Source organism: Salvelinus sp. IW2-2015, unplaced genomic scaffold, assembly GCF_002910315.2.
Source record: "Salvelinus sp. IW2-2015 unplaced genomic scaffold, ASM291031v2 Un_scaffold3561, whole genome shotgun sequence".
Classification (NCBI taxonomy): domain Eukaryota; kingdom Metazoa; phylum Chordata; class Actinopteri; order Salmoniformes; family Salmonidae; genus Salvelinus; species Salvelinus sp. IW2-2015.
Window position 1 is genome coordinate 36,738 of NW_019944840.1, and position 23,185 is coordinate 59,922.

At 41.0% G+C, this 23,185-nt stretch overlaps 1 protein-coding gene across 1 annotated transcript; it reads left to right on the plus strand.

Moving 5' to 3' along the window:
- Positions 1-783: 783 nt before the first annotated feature.
- Positions 784-2,200, plus strand: LOC112076088 (GTPase IMAP family member 9-like). Its single transcript, XM_070441188.1, has 2 exons — positions 784-790; positions 1,087-2,200. The coding sequence occupies exons 1-2, from the start codon at positions 784-786 to the stop codon at positions 2,010-2,012; spliced, it is 933 nt and encodes a 310-aa protein (XP_070297289.1). The 3' UTR covers positions 2,013-2,200.
- Positions 2,201-23,185: the final 20,985 nt, after the last annotated feature.

Sequence of the window (23,185 nt, forward strand, 5' to 3'; positions counted from 1 at the left end):
CAACATCACATTTCTCTCTACAGATCAACATCACATTTATCTCTACAGATCAACATCACATTTCTCTCTACAGATCAACATCACATTTATCTCTACAGATCAACATCACATTTTATCTATACAGATCAACATACACTTTCTCTACAGATCAACATCACACTTCTCTCTTACAGATCAACATCACACTTCTCTCTACAGATCAACATCAGACTTCTCTCTACAGATCAACATCACATTTCTCTCTACAGATCAACAAAAAAAAAAAAATCATCACATTTATCTATACAGATCAACATCACACTTTCTTCATCTACAGACTCACATCACACCTTCATCTCTACAGATCAACATCACATTTTCTCTACTACAGATCAACATCACATTCTCTCTACAGATCAACATCACACTTTTCTCTACAGAATACAACATCACATTTATCTTACAGTCAACACAACTTCTCTCTACAGATCAACATCACACTTCTCTCTACAGATCAATATCACACTTCTCTCTACAGATCACATTCAGGACTTCTCTCTACAGATCAACATCACACTTCTCTCTACAGATCAACATCACACTTCTCTCTACAGATAAACATCACACTACTCTCCTTTACAGATCAACATCACATTTCTCTCTACAGATCAACATCACACTTCTCTCTACAGATCAACATCACACTTCTCTCTACAGTAACAACATTTTATTTTTTATCCAACAGAGACCCTGGTTGCGAACACTAGACTTGAGAAGAGCTTGACAGCATTCCAAAACCCAAACATGACTGGTGAGTATTTAGTCTTAATTTCACTGTATGTAGGCTACAAGACAGGGATGGAAACTTTTTTGTTGTTGTGGGTTTTCACAAAATAATCATTTTTTATTACATTTTTAATACATTTTAATAAAATGAATGTAGGATTACATGTAGCTTCATTTATAGATAATGTCATTGTTAATTTGCTTACAGTTAATATTCTATAGACCATCAATGTCTAAGAAGATATGGACTGAACATGTTTAGTAGGTGTTCCATAAGATGACCAAACAGAAAGAACATCAACATTAGAATTCTTTCTAAAGTCACAAGCTTTCCTTCTTATCCAACAGAGAAAAATGAGGACATTCGGATTGTTCTGCTGGGGAAGACAGGAGCTGGGAAGAGTGCATCAGGAAACACCATCCTGGGGGGAGGGGGGAATTTTGAGTCAAAAATGTCCTCTATTTCTGTGACATCAACATGTAAAAAGAAAAGAGGAGAGGTGGGTGGGCAAAGTGTAGCTGTTATCGACACACCTGGCTTGTTTGACACCAAGTTAACCCAGGAGGAGGCAGTGAAAGAGATCTCACAGTGCTTGCTATTCTCTGCTCCTGGTCCCCATGTGTTCCTGGTTGTGATCGCGCTGGGAAGATTCACTGAAGAGGAGCAGGAAACTGTGGAGATGATTCAGAGATTCTTTGGTGATGAAGCATCCAAATACACCATGGTTCTCTTCACACATGGAGACCTTCTTAAAGATGATGATGTAACAATTGAAGACTTCCTGAATGGAAATACAGATCTGGAAAGTTTACTTTCTCAATGCAAGGGGGGATATCATGTCTTCAACAACAAAGATAAGAATCCCTCCCAGGTCACTGAGCTGCTTGAGAAGATAAACAAGATGGTGAAGATGAATGGAGGAAGCCACTACACCACTGAGATGTTCCAAGATGCAGAGAGGGTGATTGAAGAAGAGAAGGAGAGGCTCCTGAAAGAGAACGAAGAGCAGAGACTCCGAGAGATGGAAGAACTGAAGGCAAGATTTGAAGGAGAATGTTTAAGGGAAGAAGAAGAGAAGCTGAGGAAGAAACAGGAAAGTGAAGCTCGAGAGAAAGCTGAAATATTAAGGAAAGGTGCCATAATCGGAGCAGTTGTGGGAGTAGTTGGGGGCCCACTTGGTGTGGGAGTTGGTGCAGCAGTGGGAGCTGGAGTTGCAGCTATAGTAAATAGATGCAGAACACGATAAGAGTCCATAGCTAACAGTGCTGTACCTTCTACAAGTTGTTTGACTTCATTACTTGATATTGAAAACTTCCTCTATATACACACAGAGTTAACAAATCATTTGGAACACCTTCCTAATATTGAAAACTGTTAGAGAATAAGAGAGTGAAAGTTGGCCTTGCCTTTCCTATCAACCTGAAAAAGGGCCTAAATACATTAAATGGAACAATTCAAGGCAGCCACGCTCTTCAGCCAATCCAGAGAACACTACACATTAACTCAAACCTCTTCTCAGAATTTACAGGATAAAATCCTTGGAAATATATTTTAGTCATCACTACTTACAGAATGAACATAAAGATAGTCTGGGTATCGCACATTTGAGAGCACAGAATTATACATTTCCCTGAGTAAAGATGGACGTTAAAAGTGTAGACTAAAAAGCTATGCACAACTGTAAGATTCATTTACAGTTGCAGTTACAGCTACCGTTGCTTTCCAAGAAGCATGATGAATGGATATGAACTATTTAATGACAAACCATTACTATTTATTTCATAGTTATTTCATGGCACTATAAAATAAAGGGCCACTGAAAATACCTCCCAGTTGTTTTACCAGTTGTTTTTATTGCCAATTCCCGAAATGAAAAACCAAAGGACTATCTCCTTAAGTGCTTGCTTTCCGTGCTATCATCTATCTAGTACAGGGTGTAGGGAGATGGAGATATAAGGTATACAAAGGGAACATTGGATGATAGATTGTGTTTTGCTGGATTGCAATAATGTGCGCCTTGTTGCATGAGAAAATGTAACAGACCTTGAGGGGTTACTTCCTAGTAACAATCAGAAAAGCAGGAATGTACCTATGGGTCTGTCTGGGTCTGGGCCTCACAAGGAACCAACATATAAAGGTTCTCTCATACAGTAAGAATATTCAAACACCTAAAATGGCAACAACAAACAAACCTGAATAAAAACTGCTAGATCTACACTTCAAAACCTCTCACTTGTTCAGGAAAGTAGCTCTGCCCCGTAAATAACCTAATCACAGCCTATACATCATCACCGGACTATCTACACTGAACACTTGGAGCAAGACATCTATTTCGTCGTCGTACAGTAGAAACAAGTCAGGAGATATGAAATATTGACATAGAGGCTACCACCAGTGGTGACAAAGGTATCCAATTGTCATACTTTCAAGTTAAATTAAAAATACCTTAATAGAAAATGACTTAAGTAAACGTGAAAGTCACCCAGCAAAATACCATTTGAGTAAAAGTCTAAAAGTATTTAGTTTTGTTAAAATATCATTAAGTATCAAATAGTGAAACTATAAATACTTTAACATTCCTTATATTAGGCAAACCAGAGAGCAACCTTTACATTTTTTTTTTTTTTTTACAGAGTCAGACACTCGGACATAATGTACAAACACACCGTTTGTATTTGTGAGTCCGCCAGATCAGAGGCAGTACGGATGACCAGGGATGTTTTCTTGATAAGTGTGCGAATTCTACAATTTTCCTGTCCTGCTAAGCATTCAAAATGTAACAATTACTTTTGGGTGTCAGTGAAAATATATGGAGTAGAAAGTACATTATTTTCTTTAGGAATGTAGTGAAGTAAAAGCTGCCAAAAAATATAAATTGTAAAGTAAAGTAAATATGAATATGTATGAACTTTCCAATTTGTAAGTCGCTCTGGATAAGAGCGTCTGCTAAATGACTTAAATGTAAATGTAATACTTTAGTATATTTACAGGAATAGCTAAATCTACTGCAATGTATCACTTATTTTTAATGTTGAATGTCCAACAACCTTAATAAATGCAAATAAATATATTCTGCTGTTATTGAAGCCTACAATAAGATTGACACTTGGGGGCGGGGGGGTAATTAGCTGCTTTCTTATTGTTATTATGTTTTTGTGATCACTGGAAAAGGTGGTTGTATTTAGTTACATTTTATCAAGAGTAATAAACACCTGAAAAAGACGGGAGGCACTCACTAATACAGTATTACTTAGATGTATTATTAACACTCACTAATACAGTATTACTTAGATGTATTATTAACACTCACTAATACAGTATTAACTAGATGTATTATTAACCTCACTAATACAGTATTACTTAGATTGTATTATTTAACCTCACAATACATATTACTTAGATGTATTGATTAACAGCTCACTAATAAAGTATTACTTAGATGTATATTAACACTCCGCAATAAGTATTACTTAGATTATTATTAACACTCACTGATAAAGTATTACTTAGATGATATATTAACACTCACTGATACAGTATTACTTAGATTATTATTAACACTCTAACTGAATAGTTTTACTTAGATGTATTATTAACACTCGCTATAAAGGTATTACTTAGATGTATTATTAACACTCACTGAGAAATATTACTTAGATGTATATTAACACTCACTAGAATAGTAATTACAACTTAATGGTATTATTAACATCACTATATAAGTATACTTAGAATGTGATTATACACTCACTAATACAGTATTTACTGTAGAATGTCTTATTAACACTCACTTAAATTATAACTTAGATGATTAGAACATCTACTATAGATTCTGTATTATTAACACTCACTATACCAGTATTACTTAGTGTATATTAACACTCATATAACAGTTACTTAGATGTAATTAATTAACACTCACAGGATAAAGTATTACTAGATGTATTATTACACTCACTGATAAAGTATTACTAGTGTTTATTAATACTGTATGTACTTAGATATATTATTCACTCACTAAGATACTAAATGTATAGTACCTCCACTGATAAGTATTAGATGATTTATTAACCACCTCCACTGAAATATCTAGTATTATAAATCACCTATACCGATCCCCACCCCTGTATACGCACATTATTCGACACACTACCACCATAAGTGGCAATTCCGCCTCGGTGGCACAAATTGAATATCCCGGGGAGGGCAGGGGGGCGGGACCAAATAACTACTTGCATCGCATGTGAAATGGTCAATATCAAAAACACACCGAATACACAAGTGACTCGAAATACTAGGTATTTTACACTACTAATACAGTATTCTTAGTTATTATCTCATGAAAGTGATCTAGATTATACAAAATCTCACTAAATACGTAATTACTTAGATGTATATTAACCACTCACTATATACAGTTTACTTATATATATTATTAACACTCACGATAAAGTATTTACTTAGATGTATTATTAACACTTCACCTAAATACAGTATTACTTAGATGATATTAAACACTCACGTGATAAAGTATTACTTAGATGTATTAATTAACACTCACTAATACAGTATTACTTAGTGTATATATTACACACTCACTAAAAAGTTTACTTAGATTATATTTAACACTCACTAAACAAGTATTACTTAGAATGTAATTATTATATCACTCACTAATACAGTGATTACTAAATAGTATGTATTAATTAAACACTCCACTAATAAGTATTAGCTATACGATGTATATTCAACTACTCATAATACAGGTATTACTTAGATGTATTATTAACCTCACTTAATAAAGTATTACTTATGTATTATCAAACACTCAACTAAATAAAGTATAACTTATGATGTATAATTAACACTCACACTAATACAGTATTAACTTAGATGTATTTTAACACTACTAATACAGTATAACTTAGACTGTATTATTAAACACTCACTATAAGCTATTACTTAGATTATTTATTAACAACTCACTGATAAAGTATTACTTAGATGTATAATTAAAATAATCACTACTAATACACAGTAGATTAAGTATTATTAACACTCACTGATTAAAGTATAAGTAGTTTAACTCATTACTACAGCATAGTTACTTAATGTATCAACACTCACTATAACAGTATTTACTTAGATGAATTATTAACCACTTCAGCCAATAAGAGTAATTACTTAGAATTATATTATTAACATTTCACTAAGATAAAGTATTACTTAGATCTTGTATATAAACACCACTAAACAGTATTACTTAGAGATGTATTATTAACACTACTAATAAGTATTACACTATGATGTATTATTAACACTCACTAATAGAGTATATAATTAGATTAGTTAATAAACACTCACTAATAAAGTATTACTTAGATGTATTATCAATACAACTCAACGTAAATAAAGTATTACTTAGATGTATTTATTAACATCTCACTAATACAGTATTACTTAGAGTATTACTTAGATATATTATTAACACTCTTTAATAAAGTATTACTTAGATGTATTATTAACAATCACTAATAAAGTATAACTTAGATGTATTATTAACACTCAATTGGACACATTTCAGCCATCAAGCATTTGTCAAGCAAATTTCCCTAAGGGACATAATGTAATGAATTACTTCATCCATGTGATAATTCTGTATTGTGTTATACTTATGACCTCACAGAACCATGGTTCTCATAATTGAAAGAAAGCCTTTTTATCTACTATGCTCCACAGTCAATTTATTCCCTCATGTTGCTTAAACCTAGAAACTTGATGCATTACGGACACTTTGAAGTCAACACAAAAGTGTCTAGATGGTAGGGAGTTCAAATGCAAAGTCCCATTTTCTATCAAATCATGTGACTTAGGCTGCTAAATCACACCCAAAGAGATGGTAGCATAACAGGAAGGTGTCACGACTTCCGCAGAAGTCGGCTCCTCTCCTTGTTCGGGCGGCGTTCGGCGATCGATGTCACCGGCTTTCTAGCCATCGCCGCTCCATTTCTCATATGTCCATTTGTTTTGTCTTGTTCCATACACATGGTTTTCATTCCATAATCACACTGCATGTATTTAGTCCTCCCCATGTCTTTGTGTGTAATTGTTTTGTCTTACGTGGTTATCGTTACGTGCCTGACTGGGTTTTCCTGTTTCCGTGTTTTTGCACACGGTTTGTTTATTTCGTATTACAGTGTCTTGTGTTGAACATTTATCGCGCTTTACACTTTTGCCTTGTGGGCTGGAGGTTTTCAAGAAGCTGCGTTCTTCTGTTATTTTCTCTACTGCCATAATAAAGTGTGCGCTTGTTCAATACTACCTACTCTCCTGCACCTGACTTCTCCACCAGCAGTGCACAGCCTTGACAGAAGGATAGACCTAAAGGGGAAGTAACATTTCTGCAGAAGAGGTGGGGATGTTGTGTATAAATGGTATTCTTCAAATCTCTGTGCTTTGAGTATAAGTTTTTTCACCACCCCTAACGGTAGCATTTGTGGTGGTGACAGGGGCAGGAAGTTGAAAACTCGTTTTTTCAAACACTCCACAAATTTCTTGTTAACAAACTATAGTTTTGCATGGCACAAGTACTTTTTCCAACAATTGTTTACAGACAGATTATTTCCCTTATAATTCACTGTATCACAATTCCAGTGGGTCAGAAGTTAACAGACACTAAGTTGACTGTGCCTTTAAACAGCTTGGAAAATTCCAGAAAATGATGTCATGGCTTTAGAAGCATCTGATAGGCTAATTGACATCATTTGAGTCAATTGGAGGTGTACATGTGGATGTATTTCAAGGCCTACCTTCAAACTCAGTGCTTCTTTGCTTGACATCATGGGAAAATCAAAAAGACATCAGCCAAGACCTCAGAAAAAAAATTGTAGACCTCCACAAGTCTGGTTCATTCTTGGGAGCAATTTCCAAACGCCTGAAGGTACCACGTTCATCTGTACAAACAATAGTACGCAAGTATAATCACCATGGGGCCACGTAGACGCCATACCTCTCAGGAAGGAGATGCATTCTGTCTCCTAAAGATGAGCGTATTTTAGTGCGAAAAGTGCAAATCAATCCAAGAACAACAGCAAAGGACCTTGTGAAGATGCTGGAGAAAACAGGTACAAGTATCTATATCCACAGTAAAACGAGTCCTACATCGATATAACCTGAAAGATATATCGATATAGCCACTCAGCAATGAAGAAGCCTCTGCTCCAAAACCGCCATAAAAAAAGCCAGACTACGGTTTGCAACTCCACATGGGACCAAAGATTGTACTTTTTGGAGAAATGTCCTTTGGGCTGATGAAACAAAAATATAACTGTTAGGAAAAAGGGAGAGGCTTGCAAGCCGAAGAACACCATCCTAACCGTGAAGCACGGGGGTGGCAGCATCATGTTGTTGGGGTGCTTTGCCGCAGGAGGGACTGGTGCATTTCACAAAATAGATGACATCATGAGGCAGGAAAATGATGTGGATATATTGAAACAACATCCCAAGACATCAGTAAGGAAGTTAAAGATTGGTCGCAAATTGGTCTTCCAATTGAACAATGACTCCAAGCATACTTCCAAAGTTGTGGCAAAATGGCTTAATTGGGCTAGGGGGCAGTATTTTCACGTCCAGATGAAAAGTGTTCCCAAAGTAAACGGCTTGCTACACAGGCCCAGAAGCTAGGATATGCATAAAATTGGTAGATTTGGATAGAAAACACTCTAAAGTTTCTAAAACTGTTAAAATTATGTCTGTGAGTATAAAATAACGTTTTTTGGCAGGCGAAACCCTGAGGACAAACCATCCAGGGGGAAAAAAAATTGAGGTCACTCTCTCTTCATATTTCTGTGTGGATCTAGATTTCTAAGGCACTTCCTTGCAGTTCCTATCGCTTCCACTGGATGTCAACAGTCTTTAGAAATTGGTTGATGTTTTTCTTTTGAGTAATGAAGAAGTAAGGCAGTTCAGAACGAGGGTCAAGTGAAGTGTACTGTTGTGGATGAGGCGTGCGACCTGAAAGCTCGCTCCACTTTGTTTTCGTCCTGTATTGAACACAATTTATCCTGTCTTACATTTTATCGATTATTTACGTAAAAAAATACCGAAAGTTGTATTAGGAAAGTTGTTTGAAATGTTTGGATCAAGATTACAGGTAACTTCTTAGATCTTTTGTAGTCATGTTGCGCGAGTTGAAACCGATGATTTTCTGAGTCAAACGCGCCAAATACTTGGAAATTTTGGATATATAACAACGGAATTTATCGAACAAAAGGACCATTTATGATGTTTATGGGACATATTGGAGTGCCAACAGATGAAGATCTTCAAAGGTAAGGCATTAATCCAATCGTTATTTCTGAGTTTTGTGTCGCGCCTGGTGGGATGAAATCTGATTTTCATGTGTTGGTATGCTGGGCGATGTCCTCAGATAATCGCATGGTGTGCTTTCGCCGTAAAGCCTTTTGAAATCTGACATGGTGGCTAGTTTAACAAGAAGTTAAGCTTTAATTTGGTGTAATGCACTTGTGAATGTATGGAAGTCAAATATTTCTAATAATTTTCTATGAATTTCTCGCTCTGCATTTTCACCGGATGTTGTCAAATCTATCCCTTAACGGGATTTGAACCACAAGAAGTTTTAAGGACAACAAAGTCAAGGTATTGGAGTGGCCATCACAAAGGCCTGACCTCAATCCTATAGAAAAGTTGTGGGCAGAACTGGAAAAGCGTGTGCGAGCAAGGAGGCCTACAAACCTGACTCAATTACACCAGCTCTGATAGGAGGAATGGGCCAAAATTCACAAAACTTATTCTGGGAAGCTTGTGGAAGGCTACCCAAAACATTTGACCCAAGTTAAACAATTTAAAGGCAATGCTACCAAATACTAATTGAGTGTATGTAAACTTCTGACCCACTGGGAATGTGATGAAAGAAATAACATCTGAAATAAATAATTCTGTCTACTATTATTCTGACATTTCACATTCTTAAAATAAAGTGGTGATCCTAAGTGACCTAAAACAGGGAATTTGTACAAGGATTAAATGTCAGGAATTGTGAAAAACGGAGTTTAAATGTATTTGGCTAAAGTGTATGTAAACTTCTGACTTCAACTGTGTGTACATTTCCGACTTCAACTGTATGTCATATTATCAGAATAAATTGTTTCTGTTCACACACATTTTGGATAAAATTGTTTAATCAAACAAACAACCAATAAACCACTGATTGCTGTAAACAGGCAACAAGATCCTGACACACATGACCAGACATTGATTGATTGATTGATTGATTGATTGATTGGAGACAGGTTGTGTCAATTACAGAACATGTCCTACCTGCAGCAACACTGGTGGATATTGCTGGAAATACCAGTAAAAGCACTGTGCCTCCATTGCAGCTCCACAAAGCAGGGCCCTACCCATACAGCTCTGGTCAAAAGTAGTGCACTATGTAGGGAATATGGTGCCATTTCAGACACAGCCAGCCAGTCAGCCTCAACAGGCAAGGAACAAGCAGCCCTATGAAATCAAGAGTGCCGCAATTCTTATAAATTTGGTAAAAAATAAACACTAAACAGACATCATGGGACAAGCATTAGTTATCTTGTGAATTCAACACACACACACAGTATTGTAAGGCTAACATTGTGGGGACACACGACTTAATCTCAACAGTGCATTGACCCTATTCTAGATCTGAACACCTATTGACCTATTGTATGGCTGTACTAGGACTACTGTACTGTGGTAGGCAGTGTTGACAAAAGATACATGCTACGGTAATTTCAGTAAATCATTAGTTTAAAAGAGGTAGTCTACTTTTGGTCGGCTGTCATAATCCAGTAAATTAGTTGATCTTAATTGTTTTTATGGTTATTTTTATCCAATAACGTAGGTAAGGTTATAGAAATCAATTTAGCTCCTGACTGTAGATCCATCCATTACATGATAAATGTTGCAACGATGAAGCTCAAAAAAACATTGATTATAGGCCTATCACATGTGGACGCAGGAAGAGATGCATTTGTATTTATAATACCAGATACCTATATGAATGAATAAGCAGCTCCAGCTTAATTCAGGTATTAAGCTATGTGCCATCGGTTTCATAAAAAATATTAATCCTTTTCTTGGTTATTTCTATGGTCTCTTCTATAGTAATATTAACTGTTGCCTGACTGGCTTTCTGAACACCCTCAGCGGGGTCGATCACAATCGGATGCATAGGGTTTCCATGGGTAAAGGAAGAGAAGCTGTGATGCGACTTCCACTTTTGGACGAGATCCTCACTGTTAACAAGGAGGGAGTTCTATTATACTGAACCTGTCACTCCGGTGCTCGGTCGGTCCTGTCAACCCACATTATGCACACCTGTCAACTCACATTACGCACACCTGGCAACCAACATTACGCAAACCTGCTACCCATCATTATGCACACCTGGACATCATCATTACCCTGATTACTTGTCCTTGATTTAGCCCTCAGTATTCAGTCTTCAGACAGTATTGGTTTTGTTCCCATTCAGTATGCTGCTCCTATTTTGTTTATCTACTTATTCAATGTAAATAGTCCGGGTGGAAATTTGATTAGCTGTTCAGCAGTCTTCTGGCTTGGGGGAAGAAGCTGTTAAGGAGCCTTTTGGACCTAGACTTGGCGCTCTGGTACTGCTTGCTGTGCGGTAGCAGAGAGAACAGTCTATGACTTGGGTGACTAGAGTCTTTGACAATTTTTAGGGCCTTCCTCTGACACAGCCTAGTATATACGTCCTGGATGGCATGAAACCTGGCCCCAGTGATGTACTGAGCCGTACGCACTAGCCTCTGTAGTGCCTTACGGTTGGATGCCGAGCAGTTTCAATACCAGGCGGTGATGCAACCGGCAGAATGCTCTCGATTATGCAGCTGTAGAACTTTTTAAAGATCTGGGGACCGACCCATGCATAATATTTTCAGTCTCCTGAGGGGAAAGGGTGTTGTCATGCCCTCTTCACAATGGTCTTGGTGTGTTTGGAATGTGATAGTTTGTTGGTGATGTGGCCACCAAGGATCTTGAAACTCTTGACCCGCTCCACTACAGCCCGATTGATGTGAATGGGGGCGTGTTCAGCCCTCTTTAGCCTGTAGTCCACAGTCATCTCCTTTGTCTTGCTCACGTTGAGGGAGAGGTTGTTGTCCTGATACCACACTGCCAGGTCTCTGACCTCCTCCCTGTAGGCTTTCTCATCGTTGTCGGTGATCAGGCCTACTGATGTTGTGTTGTCAGCAAACTTAATGATGGTGTTAGAATCGTGCTTGGCCACGCAATCGTGGGTGATCAGGGAGTACAGGAGGGAACTAAGCACACACCCCTGAGGGGCCCCCGTGTTTAGGAACAGTGTGGCAGTCGTGTTGTTGAATACCCCTACCACCTGGGGGCGGCCCATCAAGAAGTCCATGATCCAGTTGTAGAGGGAGGTGTTTAGTCCCAGGGTCCTTAGCTTAGTGATGAGATATGTGGGCACTATAGTGTTGAACGCTGAGCTGTAGTCAATGAACAGCATACTCACACAGGTGTTCCTTTTTCCAGGTGGGATAGAGCTGTGTGGAGTGTGTCTGAGATTGTGTCATATGTGGATCTGTTGGGGTGGTATGCGAATTGGAGTGGGGCTAGGGTTTCCCGGACGATGGTATTACGTTCCCCAGTTTCTGTGTTGTGGTTTGTATTTGAGTGTGTGTGTTTCAGGAGATGGCTTCCTGAAGTTCTCCCCAGGCAGCTGATTGGTCGGCCCCAATTGATAATTGGAGAGCTGACCCTGCCCCCTCGTCAAGAAGCAGCTGACTCTAATTACTATTGCCACCTGAAGATGAATAAAAGCCAGTGTTCTGTTCAGGAGAGAAATCATTAGAGATATATATATATATATATATATATATATATATATATATCATTATAGGCTGAGATTGAATGTTATATAGATCATTGCTGAGAGAGAGAGTTTTATGGCTGAGGGGTTATAGCATGTTGGTCGTGAGTATGCACTGTGTTAGTTGTAGTTGGTAGCAGCTTTGCAATGTTCTGTGGTTGTTGCTTGGTCAGAGCTTCTTTAGTGACCTGAGTTAGTTTTCTCAGTTTTGTTGTGAAGTGGATTGTTTGTTCTGTTTCATTTGTTCCCAGGGGGGAAGGAGAAGGCACCTAGGGAGTGCTTAGGCAAGAGGCCCGCGGGCATACATATACCCGTAGTATATTTAATGTCTAGGCACACTAGGTAAGACCTGGGCGGACCACCCCCTGTATTTTGGTTAGGGCACCAGGTGGTGCTAAGTTAGGTAAGTAGTGGGTAGGCAGGTTAGATAGGAGAGGGGGAAGCTTTGATATTTACTCTCTTTGCTTTGGTTCCGTCCAGCCCCTTTTCCCCATATTACCGTGTTAAGGAAATAAATCCTAGTAAGCGGTCAATTCTGCCTTTTTGTCATCCTTACTCCCACCTACAGTCCATACCTCTTTCGCTTCACGGAGAGTTGAGTTGTAGCAGGGTGTTGCGTTCCCTCTTCAGAGGCGTGCGTAACAGATGGTGTTGATGTGATCCACGACCAGCCTTTCAAAGCACTTCATGGCTACAGACGTGAGTGCTATGGGTCTGTAGTCGATTAGGTCGGTAACCTTAGTGTTCTTCGGCACAGAGACTATGGTGGTCTGCTTGAAACATGTTGGTATTAGACTCAATCAGGGACATTTTGAAAATGTCAGTGAAGACGCTTGCCAGTAGGTCAGCGCATGCTCAGAGTACACGTCCTTGTAATCCGTCTGGCCCTGCGGCCTTGTGAATGTTGACCGGTTTAAAGAATTTATTCACATCGACCACGGAGACGTGTTTGTGCTACGGGGTGGCAGTCATTTTGGCAGGTTACCTTCGCTTCCTGGGCACAGGGACTTTGGTGGTCTGCTAGAAACATGTATGTATTACAGGGAAGGGTGCCTGCTGAAGGGTTTCCTTCTCCATGACCTCTTGTTTCATATACAACCTTTACATTGGACATGTCATATTGCATGTATACTGAACAAACATATAAATGCAGAATGAGTTACAGTTCATATAAGGAAATCAGTCAATTGAAATGCATTCATTAGGCCCTAATCTATTGATTTCACATGACTAGGCAGGGGCGCAAGCATCACCAATTAGGGAGCCAGGCCCAGTCAATCAGAATTAGCTTTTCCCCACAAAAGGGCTTTATTGCAGACAAAAATCCTCCTCAGTTTCATCTGCTGTCAATGGTGGCTGGTCTCAGATGATCTCGCAGGTGAAGAAGCCGGATGTGGAGGTCCTGGGCTGGCGTGATTACACGTGGCCGGTTGGACGTACTGCCAAATTCTCTAAAAAGACAATGGAGGCAGCTTATGTGTAACGGTTTTCCTCCTCTTCGGATGAAGAGGAGGAGGAGCAGGGATTGAACCAAAATGCAGCTTTGCGATTTGACATATTTATTAAACAAACCGAAAACACGAACACTTGAAACTAAACAAAAACAACAAACAACGTAGACTGACCTGAACGTAAGAACTTACATGAGACACGAAGAACGCACGAACAGGGAAAAACAGACTACAAAAACCGAACGAACAAAACAAAACCGAAACAGTCCTGTGTGGCGCGACAAACACAGACACAGGAGACAACCACAAACAAACAATGTGAAACCACCGACCTTAATATGGCTCTCAATCAGAGGAAATGAAAACCACCTGCCTCTAATTGAGAACCATATCTAATTGAGAACCATAACATAGAAACACAGAACATAGACTGCCCACCTAAACTCACGTCCTGACCAACTAACATATACAAAAACTAACAGAAAACAGGTCAGGAACGTGACATTATGGTAGAGAAATTAACATTAAATTATCTGGCAACAGCTCAGGTGGAAATTCCTGCAGTGAGCATGCCAATTTCACGCTCCCTCAAAACTTGTGACATCTATGGCATTGTGTTATATGACAAAACAGCACATTTTAGAGTGGGCTTTTATTGTCCCCAGCACAAGGTGCACCTTTTGTAATGATCATGCTGTTTAATCAGCTTCTTGATATGCCACACCTGTCAGGTGGATGGATTATCTTGGAAACGGAGAAACGCTCAATAACAGGGATGTAAACAAATTTGTGCACAAAATTTGAGAGATAAGCTTCCAATGCGTCCCACAGTTGTGTCAAGTTGGCTGGATGTCCTTTGGGTGGTGGATCATTCTTGATACACACGGGAAACAGTTCAGCAGCGTTGCAGTACTTTGACACAAACTCAAGGCTATGAAATCCTTATTTAACCTGTCTCCTCCCCTTCATCTACACTGATTTAAGTGGATTTAAGAAGTGATATCAATAAGGAATCATAGATTTATATTAATTCTTTGTATTTAAATTACTGTAGTTCAACTTAATAATAATAAATGCATGGTACACATGTCCGAATGTATATGGACAAATGTATATGGACACTCCTTCAGATTAGTGGACACTTGTGGCTGACAGATGTATAAAATAGAGCACACAGCAATGCAATCTCTATAGACAAACATTTGCAGTAGAATGGCTTGTACTGAAGAGCTCAATGACTTTCAACATGACACCATCATAGGATGCCACTTTTCCAACGAGTCAGTTCGTCAACGTGGAAGAGTAATAATAGTCTGGGACTGTTTTTCTTGGTTCGGGCTAGGCCCCTTAGATCCAGTGAAGGGAAACTAACTAGCATACAATTCAAGATGATTCTGTGCTTCCAACTTTGTGCCAACATTTTGGGGAAGGCCCTTTTGTTTCAGCATGACAATTTCCCCATGCGCAAGCGAGATCCATACTGAAATGGTTTGTTGATTTTGTTGTGGAAGAACTTGACTGGCCTGCAGAGCCCTAACCTCAACCCTATTGAAAATCTTTGGGATGAATTGGAATGCCGACTGCAAACCAGGCGTAATCGCCAAATTCAGTACCGATCTCACTAATGCTCTCGTGGCTGAATGGATGCAAGTCCCTGCAGGAATGTTCCAACATCTAGTGAAAGCCTTCCCAGAAGAGCGGAGGCTGTTAAAGAAGCGAAGGGGGTACCAACTCCATGTTAATGTGCAATATTTTTGGAATAAGATGTTCAACGAGCAGGTGTCCAGACACTGTTAGTCATGCAGTGGTTTGTGCTGATTTCTTGGCACATTGAACCATGTCGTGCACCATTGTTTAAAAAACATTTCTTATCGTCCTAAAACAATGACATATCTGTACTCTGCCATCTTAACCTGGTCTCAGAGCATTTTGTATTATTCTGTGTGTAAATTCAAGGCACTCCGTTTAGTATGATACGTACAAATAAAATAAAAAATGGGCTAATCTCATTATCAATCTCCACCTGAGAAATACATTGGTAAGACATTGGTTAACGATCAGTTAAATTGTTCAGTGTTATTTTCAGTGTGAGTTCATTAAAATTACCTTATCTAAACAAACCATTTAATCACTAAAGTGTTATTATGGAACTGCAGCAGAGAGCATGATTTACAAGAAATCCCCTGACTAACCAGAAATGGACTTGCTCAGACCCCACACCCATCCCTTTCTAGTCAGTCAGGTGATTTCTTGTAAATCATGCTCTCTGCTGCAGTTCCATAATGATGCAGTTATTTTAAAATATTTAATTAATCTCATTAAAGTAACATAGATTGGATGTGTATGATTCAATACATGTTTAGGTAGTATATGTGTTTACATAAGTGTTGTGTGTTGTTCTATTTCTGATCTTCAGATAAAGGAATAAATGGTGACTTGAGGGAGAAAGAGGGTCAGCTTAAGACCAGTTACACCAACCTGACTGCAGAGAACAGATGCAAACAGAGAAAAACAAAATTAATATCTAATAAGAGCTTATACTCTCATGAAGACAATAACATATAATGTATTGGTAGATTGTGAATAATTGCTTTTTGTGTGAACAATGGCTTTTGTGTGATTAAGGAGGAATATAATGAAGCCTTAAGTCTCTGGGATGTTTTGCCTTTTGAAGTCATAGTGAAAGTAGAGAAAAGGGTTAAGCTGAATATCAGTGTTTCAGTTTGAAGTGTGTTTGTAAATCCTCCTGTCTCTCCTATAACCCCTTCGATCTCTGCCATCACCCCTCGTCTCCCTCCTGTCCCTCATCCTGTTTCTCCTGTCACCCCTCCCGTCCTTGCCATTGGTAGACCTTCCTGAAAACAATGGCACTATACTTAGCTTAAAGCTGTTCTGCCAGTTCATGTCTTTAAAGATTAGAATGTTCCAATGTGGTTAGCCAAAAAGATGACAAGATAATTGACAGAGTCATTTTCTAGGCTTAATATCAAACAGACATGCCACATTTCTGGTTCGTCCACGACTTGTTTCCTGCTTGTAGAAGGGCACGGTTGCAGGAATCCTTTTCTCTAACTATAAGTCACATGATTTCATGAGAGAATATGTCTACAGTGAGGGTGTGTAATGCAAGTCAAGGTGTCCTTGGATGAATGTCAACAAGATGCCTGACCAACATTGTTAAAAGCCCCACACAAAGGTTCCATCTAACTGAAGTGTGTGATGAGAGACGGTGATGCCCTAAACAATAATTTGACAAGATAAATATGATTGTTTTTTACAGGCTGTGCCTCACAATGATATTCCAGAGGCAGAGAGACTGTTGGCATTGTGTCATCCTTAGTTTGGGCAGCCATGTTAGGTTTTGGCTGCCATTTTACTGTAAATGACCATACTGCAAAAAATGATCTTGTTGTTAGCTTTTTGCATAATGCATGATACAGCCTACAAAAACTTGATTGATTAATTAGGTATCCTTTGAGTACTACATGATATATATAATATATTTGTCATGTTATACACTTCATAAAAACTTTCATGAAGACATTATAAATGCTTATAAATGGTTGATTCGTTATTATACATTTTATGATGTTAGGTTCTAAATTAACCTTATAAAATTTCACGGACGCGTAATATAGCGAAAACCAAGTTTAYTTCCCCATTGGGTMAATACAGCTACATAAGACMAAGAACATATTCMCACAAGCACTGATWTTTAACCCCTTCTCCTATGCTGAGTCTCCTCCTACACATCTGAACAGCCAATGCATCTCTGTTGCTWGACMRAACCTTAGTGASATCTGTTCTTCCTCACTTCATCTRACCTGACCTCTGCCYCAAAGTGCTCACTCCTTCCCAACTCACGGCTGTCATGTTAACTCATATCAGACTGTGTCTCTTCTCCTCCCAGAGGATCCCTGATKGCTAACAATARCATATCCKGACAGAATGTAAATGTTATACATTACCCTCTCTCCCTCAGTGACATGAATAAGTATATTTAATATTTTCAGAACCCAACAGTCCCTCCTCTTGAACATTAGCTTCCTACTGTTTAATTTACATAAACTTGGAATTTACTTATAATGAACAAACAATGATAAGAAAACATGAACAAAAAMTAAAACATGATTAACATTCACAGTGAGGTTTACAAACTCAAGAGACTTATGGCCTCTGTTCTATAGTCACACCAAGCACACTCTTATTTCCATTTCTCCTAGAACACTGATAATAACATGTCCACTGGAAATGTTGACTTCTTCCATTTCAACTTTCTCCTTCTGGTTCCGAAGAGAGTAATAGCACAGGACTTGAAAAGAAACGAGAAACACAAAACAGAAMAGTATTAACAATGTGGTAACCTATGCATAATTATATATGCAAAGAAAACACAAAGTTTGATTACATGACAATTCCCACTCTCTCTTCGCCTGATTCTATGCCTTCAGGATACTTTCTGCTGTATTCCACAAAAATGAAGGCCCTAGAAAACCTCCTCAAGCTTTCTCTCAGTCTTCCCCACCAGGCCACAGGTTATAGGAGTGGTTCCCAAGCCATTTTCACTTTGTTCCCCATCTCCTTCTTCCTCCATTGCCACCTGATAGGCACGTCACCTGATTGGCATGTCACCTGATAGGCAAGTGCGTAGCCATAATCAATGCTACATCCTCTTSAGGTAACTCAGCACTGTATACACGTTTCACATCAATGCCTCCAGAATGTTGTCCAGTGTACAATTACCCCAACATCTATACTTTTATATGATGCATTAACCAATAAAGCATCTAACCCAACTATGGCGGTTAAAGTAGCTCACAGACTCAACCCATCTGCATGTCTACAGTGGAATCTAGTCTTTCTCTCTCTCTTTAGCTCTGCTTCTTCTCTCATGGCGTCTTGAAGCTCACCCATTATGCAGCTAGATCTCAAATCAAATGATATTCCAACAATGCTACTAAAATAATCCCTGCTACACCATAGTCCAATTCCATGCTGTTACTATAGCCTCCTTCAATTACTGTCCATACAGCGACTGCATTGAGAATAACTACTGCATTGAAATCTGTCAAGTGTTTGCTGGCTGTTAGAAATTGGGAAAAGATGAGTGACTTTTGAAGAGTATCCAACCTAACAAAACTCTGAGTCACAGGTTTCTTGAAAGTTAACAATAGCGTCTGAAATGCCAACACTATCTCTGCTACTCTTACCATGATCTGCGTGTGTGTAACGTTCAATTTAACTTCATAATAGTCTCTATATTGTGCACAGTTAGATGCCCTCCCTCCCCTACGAGCTATCTCATGTAACAATATACATAGAGTGGTATCATACCTGTCACGCCTGGCCTTATGTCATTCTTTGTTTTCTTTTATTTAGTTAGGTCAGGGTGTGACATGGGGAATGTTTGTGTTTTATCGGTTTTGGGTGGTTATATGGTAAAGGGGGTTGTTGGGTGTAGTGTATGGGTTTGTTGTTGAGTGTATGTGTCTAGCTGTGTCTATGTTGGGTGTAAGTTGTCTTAGGAGAGTCTATGGTTGCCTGAATGGGTTCCCAATTAGAGCAGCTGATTTCTGTTGTCTCTGATTGGGAGCCCTATTTAAGGTAGCCATAGGTTTTCGTTTGATGTGGGTAATTGTCTATGTTATAGCGTTTGTAGCCTGTATGTGCACTACGTTATAGCTTCAGCGGTCGTTTGTTTGTTTGTTAGTTTTTTTAATAGTGTCTTGTTTTTGGTTCTCCTTCTTCATAATAAAAAGGAAGCATGGCTTATTTTCCTAATGCTGCGTTTTGGTCCGTCAATCCTCACATGATCGTGACAGAATTACCCACCAATACTGGACCAAGCGGCATGTAAAGCGGCAACAGGACCCACTACACAGGATTCTTGGACATGGGAGGGATACTGGATGGTAAGGGGCCGTGGGCACAACCGGGAGAATATCGCCTTCCTCGTGAAGAGCTGGAGGCAGCTAAAGCGAGAGGAGGCGATATGAGGAGGCAGCACGGAGACAAGGCTGGAAGCCCGTGAGTAGCAACCCAAAAATTTCTTGGGGGGGGCCTTAAGGGAGTGTGCGAAGTCAGGTAGGAAACCTGCGCCTACTCCCTGTACTTACCGTGAGAGCGAGAGATACGGGCAGACACCGTGTTACGCAGTAGAGGCGACGGTGTCTCCTGTACGCGTGCATAGCCCGGTTGGGACATTCCAGCTCACGTATCGGCCGGGCTAGACTGAGCGTTGAGCCTTATGTCATCAAGCCGGCCCAACGCATCTGGTCACACAGTGCGTCTCCTGGGCCGGCGTACATGGCACCAGCCTTACGCATGTGTCCACGGTTCGCTACATAGGCCGTGCGGGTTATTCCCCTCCCGCACTGGTCAGGCGAGGGGGAGCATACAACCAGGTAAGGTTGGACAGGCTCGGCGCTCAAGGGAGCCAGTACGCATGCACGGTCCGGTATTTCCGGCGCACCTCCCCGCCCCTACCCAGTAACCACAGTGCCTCCACGCACTCGCCTATGGTTGCGTGTCTCCAGCCCTTTCCATGCCAGTGCCTAAACCACGCAACAAGCCTCCTGTGTGTCCCAGAGGTCCTGTGCGTCTCGTAGCCTGCTCCCCGCACTAGCCTAGAGATATGCGTGATCCCACAGTCGGTACCCAACCAGTTCGCGCGCACCACGCACTAGGCCTAATGTGCGCTCCAGGGTAGTATGCCTGTTCTTCTCCGCACTAGCCTGAATGCGTTCCAGCGGTACAGCACCAGTTCCGACACACACAGGCTCAGTGGCTCAGCCGGCAGAGTCTGATCTGCACAGCGATGCCTGAACTGCCGTCTGCCAAGCGCTCTGAGCATCCGTTCTACCAGCGCCTCGTGAGCATTCGTCTACTCCAGCGAATCTGAGCCATCAGTCTGCCCGAGCCTTAGAGCCGGCACGCTGTCCGAGCGTCAGGCGTTCGTCAGTTCAGGAGCGCTAGAGCATTCGTCGGTCCAGAGCATGGATGCCAGACCGCCAACCAGACAGGATCTGCCAGAGCCGCCAACCAGACGGATCTGCCAGAGCCGCCAACCAGACGATCTGCCAGAGCGCCACCGACAGGACTCAGCCAAAGACAGGATCTGCCATCGTACCGCCAGCGCAGCCTAGATCGTCAGCCAACCGATGTGCCCATGTAAGCCCATCCTGTGGTCCATCCGTAGCCATGTGCAGCCAGCCGTAGCCAGCCATGAGCAGCCAGATCCGTCAGCAGCCTATGACAGCAATTGCCGTCAGCAGCCATGAGCAGCAGATCCGGTCAGCCAGCCATGAGCAGCCAGATCGTGCGCCTGAGCAGTCGCAGCCAGGCATGAGCACCAGATGACGTCAGCGAGCCACCCGCAGCATGGCAGCCAGATCCGTCAGCCAGCAATGAGCAGCACAGATCCGTCAGCAACGCTTACTAGCAAGCAGATCGCAGTAGCCACTATGAGCAGCCAGATCCGTCAGCCAGCAGAGCACAATCCGTAGCCAGCCATGACGAGCCAGATCGTCGTCAGCCATAGCCAAATGTGCAGCAGACAGAACCAGATCGTTCAGCCACCATGAGCAAGCAGATCGTCAGCCAGCCAATGAGCGCCACGTCAGCAGTTCCCAGTCAGCCAGCCATGACAGCGCAGATTCCGTCGCCAGCCATGGCGCGTCCTCCGTCGGAGCAGCTGCGTCCCAGTCGACTCCGTCCATCCAGCTCGTTAGCTGCCGTCATCGGACTGCCGTCTCATCCGGAGCTTGCCGTCCCTAGTCCGGCCTGCCGTCCCTCAGTCCGGCTCCGTCCCTCAGTCCGGGAGCTGCGTCCCTCAGCGATGGCTGCCCTCCTGTGTTCCTTCGGTGCTCCTCCTTATCCCTGGTGCTGCTTACCCTATCCTGGGCTCCCTTATACCTGGTGCGGCCCTTACCTGGTCGCCAAGAGCGAATCTGCCCACTTAGCCGGTACTGCCTTAGTCCGGACTCCGCTTAGTCGAGCTGCCTTAGTCCGAGCTGTCCCTTCAATTCAGTGGGAGTTATTGAGGGGGGGTCATTTGGAGGAGCTAAGGAGGGGTTAGTGACTGTGTGGGTGGGACCACACCAGTGCCGAGCTGCCACGTGAAGGAACGCCACCCAAGACCCTCCCCAGATCTGTGTCTGGTGCCGCCGGAGTTAACGCACCTTAAGGGGCGTGGGTTTAATGTCACAGCTGCTAGCTCATCTTATTCCTGTTTTCTTTTTATGATTAGGTCATAGGATACATATGTAGACTGTGCACCATGGGGACATGTTTGTGTTTATCAGGTTTTGAAGTGTATTGGTAAAGGGGTGTTGGTTAGCCGTATGGGTTTGTAGTTGAGTGATGTGTCCTAGCATGTGTCTTGTTGGGTTGAAGTTGTCATAGGAAGTCGTATTGTTAGCCTGATGCTCCAATTAGTAGACAGCTGATTCTGTTGTCTGATGGGTAGCCCTATTTCGGTAGCATAGCTTTCGTGTGATGTGGGTATGTCTATGTTTATTAAGCGTTTGGGTACGCTGATGTGCGACTACGTTAGCTTCAAACGGTCGTTTGGTTGTTTTTGTTAGTTTTTAATAGTGTTTTGTTCCTTTTGGTTCTCGCTCTCATAATGAAAAGAGCAAGATTGCGTTATATTTTGCCATAATGCTGCGTTTTTGGTCCTCATCTCCAACGATGGTGACAATACCCGAGACTTTCACCAATGACCATAATTTATGAGCCCCCAAGTATCTCCACCCCCCGTTCACATTCATTCCAACCAGCTTGATGTAACATTCTGTCTTACAAAATACATTTGCGCTTATCATCCCATCATAGACCCTAAACCATAGTCTAAATAATATTTAGTACCCAAAACTACTAACACATTCATCACAGATTATATACTTCAAATATACACCAACCCTCCTCGGATCAATGATCAGATTATTTTTCGCAAGCACCCTAACAAACAATTGATTGAACCAGGAGAGAGGAAAATACATGTTTCATTTCACACACCTTGATCGCTAAACTTGGAAGAGAACCGTCCATGCGCTCCGT